At 48.7% G+C, this 5,271-nt stretch overlaps 1 protein-coding gene across 1 annotated transcript in view; it reads left to right on the forward strand.

Moving 5' to 3' along the window:
• Positions 1–5,271, forward strand: part of casp8ap2 (caspase 8 associated protein 2) — a 13,617-nt gene that overhangs the window by 967 nt on the left and 7,379 nt on the right. The window contains exons 2-7 of the mRNA XM_024291599.2: positions 247–304; positions 406–480; positions 549–649; positions 951–1,025; positions 1,582–1,697; positions 3,189–4,954. Of these exons, the coding sequence (XP_024147367.1) occupies positions 277–304; positions 406–480; positions 549–649; positions 951–1,025; positions 1,582–1,697; positions 3,189–4,954 (2,161 nt within the window). The 5' untranslated portion in view covers positions 247–276. The remainder of the gene's footprint in view (positions 1–246; positions 305–405; positions 481–548; positions 650–950; positions 1,026–1,581; positions 1,698–3,188; positions 4,955–5,271) is intronic.

Genomic DNA, 5,271 nt, shown 5'->3' on the forward strand with positions numbered 1-5,271 from the left:
TATGTCGCGTTATCCAGTCAGGGAAGCACGTTTCCTAGCTCTTGGTTGCATTAATGTCAGCAAAGATGCACGGGGATAGGCGCAGATAGCTCTCAAGCAGCCATACTTGCCAAGCGTGTCACGTGACTCCCTGTTTTTTTTTTTTTTTAATACCATCCTCAGTTACAAAAATAAAAACATCTTCCTTCTATCAAGAAACAATCTAGGTTCTGAAAATGTTCTGCTGTTTTTGTCATATCTTTACAGGAGTTGTGAGAAATCCAGGAAGGTTTTAAAATGATGGAGAAAAGTGTGGCTGCTGCAGGTAAGACCATTCCTGTGTGTTCACAGAGGAAATCCATTATTCACAAAGTTTTTACGCTGAACCGTCGTAACCTTGACGTGATCCGTGTGAACCTTCTGCAGCCGCGGTCACTGCGGCCAGCGACGACTCGGTGGACATCTATGAAGGTCTGGACGTCAGCCTCGGCAGCGCCGCAGGTAGCAGCAGTTCTTCTTCTTGTGTTGTGAAGTGAGCGTTTGTTTTAGTGCGGCGTGTTTTCTGGCAGAGAACTCGTCTGCTGGGAGCTCTCAGCTGAAAGAGTCCATGGATCTTTATGAGGATCTGGTGATGGAGGAGCAGCAGAGCAGAGAGTCGTCCTACCAGGAGGTGAGAGTCAACCAGAAACCAGACAGTCTTTGAGTTTTGTTCAGTAAACGTTTTATTATACAAGCTGTTAAATGTCAGACGTACCTAGTATGACCTGTATCTTTATATTCATGACGGTGTTTTTGAGCTAAAATCATTAAAAGGGAGTCGTATCGTTTACATAGAAGGCAGTGGGTCACAATGTGAGGAGGGATTCTTGGTCAAACATCACCGCTCTTCATTGAAATAAAAGCTCAGCTCTTTCAGCTGAATTCACAAACAGTTCCAGGTTCTGGTTCCGACCTTCTTCCTTTTCCTGCAGCTGAAGTCCAGGTTCCAGGCGGCCCAGAACCAGATCAGAGAGCTGCGGCGGAGAGTGGAGCAGATGGAGGTCCAGGTTGGTTTGTGTTCTGCTTCACAGTTGTGTCAGAACTTCTCTCTACTTTGTAGAGCACTGAGTGGGGATGTAATCATTCAGTCAAGCTACGATTTGATTCACAGTTTTAAAGTCAGGATTTAGATCTTTCAGCCGGTGTGTGAGCACCATCAGTCCTAAAAATAAGATGGTTTTTATAAGAGAGTACGGCTCCCGGGAAGAAGCAAGAATGGAAACAGTGGGGAAGCTGCGTCATCACCATGACTGTAGTCATGGTAGATTGGTCAAAGTTGAGATGAAAATGTAAAGTTGCACACACAATAATTACAGAAACATATAAATTTGACCTTTGAACTTCTGATGTAAGGAGAATGAAAACACCTTTTCATTTCATCTGAGGAATAAGCAGCATTTTTCTGTATTCAATCTTTCTAAAAAATCAAATTGTAGAAAAGGCCCGTGTGAGGTGAAGTAGGAAAACCAAAACGCATTCAGAACGTTTCCTTAAAAGTAGAAAAGAACACAGGACGTTCTTGGATCCAGAACCGGACTCCTGAAGTTCTCGTGTCTCTGTCAGAACACAGGTCTGAGCGCCGAGAACAACCGGCTGAAGAAGAACATCTCCGCTCTGCTCCGCACCGCCAGACTGGAAGTGACGCGGAAAGACGCCGAGATCCAGAGGCTCAATCAGAGGTGGGTTCTAGTCCGCTTTGGCTCTTTGGTCTCGAATCACTCTGACGGGAAAACCTGTTTGGGAGGAAAAAATCTCTTTGTACGCTTCACTTTTTCAAATTCTTTTGTTGGACTTATTTTTTTTCTTTTTTAACAAACTCTGAAAACACAGGAGCTCCAGTGTTTGTTCTTTCGTTTACTGTAATGTTTTAATTGTTTGTGCTAATGGTTGGAAAGTTAAAGATTTTGTGTTTAAGCGTCACCGGTGATGCCTGTTACAGGGGCCCTACCGTGATTTTCTTAAGTCTTTCAGATGTATTACCTTTGGAACACTAAAAAACTAATTATTTATGAAATATGAGTCATTTTTGTGAACTCTTTTTATATGCTGAAGTAAAACGACTCGATTTCTGAGGCTCCGCCTTTCACTCCCTGAGGGTTCCACCCACTTCATGACATCATACTAGAGCTGGCGTGTCACCCATGAAACAATGAGGGGACATTATTTTCTTATACTTATTTTAAAATATTGATGTAGGCCCACTTACAGAGCAGCTTGGGTGTTTTACCCCCAAATTTGGCACAGACAGAATGATGATGGCTAATAGGTTCATTTTGAGGTGAAATTCGATCAAAAAATGCCAAAATAGCCCATAAGCTCCTATTGAACCGCACGAAGTTTGACCACATGCACAAACTCACAACACAGACAGCCAGAGTCTGCTGTGCACGGGCTGGGAGTTGGCTCCAAAGGCGAGCTGATCGCTGCTAGCTCTGCGGAGAAAGTGTTTGAGTTAGCCTGGGGGCGGACCAGACTCTTCCTGGAAGGGGCGGTCTCACTCTGTGACATCAGCATTTGACATTTAGCTAATATTTTAGCTAGCTAGTAACTTCAGTGTTTTCAGCTATCAATTTCAGCATCTTCAGCAGCCAAATTCAGTTTACATCATTCACACTAGCATCATGGTTGGTAATTATATATATCTAGTTCAAAATTATGTTAAAGTTATGGTTTAAAAGTTTAAAAATGTAATTTTAGAGTAAATTTTTTAATGTTTATCCTGTTCGGCCCGCGATCTAAGGTGTGTTTTGGATTCTGGTCCCTTGTGAGATTGAGGTTGACACTCCTGGCATAGACGGATCAAAACACCTCTTTGGGGTTCTTCATAGTGAGGAATGAACAGTATTATACACTTAAAGGCTCAAAAAGTAGATTTTTCGTGGTATGGCCCTTGTAACCCTTCCGCTCTCCTTAGCTTGTTTACATTAAAAGTGGGGTCATCTGGACAGTGCTCTGAACTTTTTTTCCACTGATTGTCGATCTTTACTGGTGTCCAATGACAAACATGAAGTCTTGTTCACCTTCTCCACCTGTGTCATGGAAGGAATCACTCCTCAATGTAAGGGTGGGGTCATCTGGACCCCATAAGAGATTACGAGGGCTAAACAGGAGTTTTCAGCAAACAGAAGTTGACATGTATTCTCATTTTCTAAACATCTTTTGTCTTTTAGGGCCATGTGGGGTCGACATTCTTACCAGCCGTCCTTCAAAAATCCAGATTCCTCCTGTCCGATCCCAGCTCCTGCTCCTATCACTAGACCTCCTTCTCCTCCACCACTTCCATCCGGTCCTCCCCCTCCCCCTCCTCCTCCTCCCCCTCTACCACCTTCACCCTCAGAGGAGGAGCAGCGTCCGAGGGATCCTCCTTCCAAGACAGAAGGTCTGAGCCAGTCGTCTAAAGGATCTTCTCACCACCATTTGAAAAGAGACAGCGGGACGTCTGAAAAAGGAGCTAAATCGGAACCGCACAAGTCCAGAGACAAAGACCATCCGAGTGTGCGGCTGTCCGAGCCGGCTGAGCGCAGACACAGAGACGCTTCAGGTCCCGGCAAGAAATCCAGAGACCCTCACAGAGTAGACAGAGAGTCCGGGCAAAGGTACGACTCCAGAACATGCCGGAGCCGGCCGGCTCCGTCCTCCGACAACAGCCGAGAGCGGAGGCATGACAAACCGAAAACCACGCCTCCAGAACCCAGCTCCAAACCCGACTGCAGCCGCGAGCACAGAAAGACCGGCGACGCCCCGTGCAAACGCTCCGACGCAGACGAGCGGAAAAGGTCCGGTTCCCACGCCGGACGCAACAGCAGAGAAGAGGATCGGCGCAAAGATCACCCGAGGAAAGAGGACAGAGCACACGAGGGAGAAAACAGGAAACACAAGAGGAGCGGCCCGTCAGAATCCAGCCGGGAGCCACAGCGACCCAAAAAGCCGGAAAAACGGGAACGGAAGCACCGATCCGTGGAGAGGCTGTCTGCAGAACCAAACCTGGAGGAGGACAGTCCCAACAGGAAGCTGTGCTTCATGGAAACCCTGAACCTGACCATTTCCCCCATGAAGAAACCCCACAGCGCCGTCGGTACCGACACCAGAACCGGGCCGGACGTGGAGAACTCCCAGCCCAACCTGGAAGACATGTGCATCATCGACGAGGTGGACAGCAGCGAGCTGGGAGACGAGTCGGGAGAGGCGGATCCACTCCCGGCGTCCAGCTCAGAGAGCGCTCAGCTGAGGTCCGGCGAAGACCAGGACAAAAACTTCAGCGCCGACAGTTCGGCCCCGGCCCAAACCGCCTCCCATCAGAGCCCCCCCAGAGGAAGCCCCGCCCCCAAAGCTGCAGAGAGGAGTTCTGAGGGAGCCGCCGAGGCCGAAGCTTCTGCCGGCGATCCCGACCATCAAACCCTTCCCCCTGATCCCGCCGCTCAGCTGGACGCCAGCCAAACCTGCCCAGAAAGTTCTGGTGCTCCTGAAGGAACCAACCGGACCGAAGAGGCTGAACAAAGTGCAGAGGAGCCGTGCCCCGCCTCCTCCACCAGCGTCTGTCCAGAGAAGGACGCCGAGGCCGTGTCCAGCACCATCAGCCTGGACTCGCTCCCGCGGGAGGGGCTGAGTCTGACCGACGCCATTTTTGTGCTGACGCAAGCCGACAGCGGCCCGAGCGCCGCCGCAGAGCCCTCCTCCTCCACCGGCTGCATCGCAGTCTCCAAAGTCAGCAGCACCACAGAGGAGGCGCCGGCCACGCCCAGGAAGACCTGCAGTCTGGCGGCAGAGCCCGGCAGCTCCGCCCCCCTCCTTCACGACGAAGACTCCATGATGACGACGCTCAGGAACCTGAGGAGGATCCCCGACGCCATCAGCCCCCTCAGGAGCCCCGCCCGCCTCGCCAAACATCTGATCCACCTGCAGAGCCGACAGGGGCCGGTGAAGAGCCTGCAGAGAGGTGAGGAACCAACCGAAACGGAGAGACGCTGCTGTCACAGGACAGGCGGACGGGGTGTTGTTAGGGCCGAATATTGGTACTAATGTCCAGAATCGATTCGAATACGATTTATTATTATTATTATTATTTAATTCTTTTGATCCTCTTAATTCAATTCAAAGTTGAGTTTACACATTTATATACATTTGTTTATAAATACATTAATAATCTACTATATGTTTTGAATATATTTAATCTGATCCAGTTCACATACTGTAAATGTATCAGTGAAATAATGAGATTGTTAATATCATCCAGTGTTACATGGATTCTCTAAA

Source organism: Oryzias melastigma, linkage group LG24 (genome assembly GCF_002922805.2).
Source record: "Oryzias melastigma strain HK-1 linkage group LG24, ASM292280v2, whole genome shotgun sequence".
Taxonomy (NCBI): domain Eukaryota; kingdom Metazoa; phylum Chordata; class Actinopteri; order Beloniformes; family Adrianichthyidae; genus Oryzias; species Oryzias melastigma.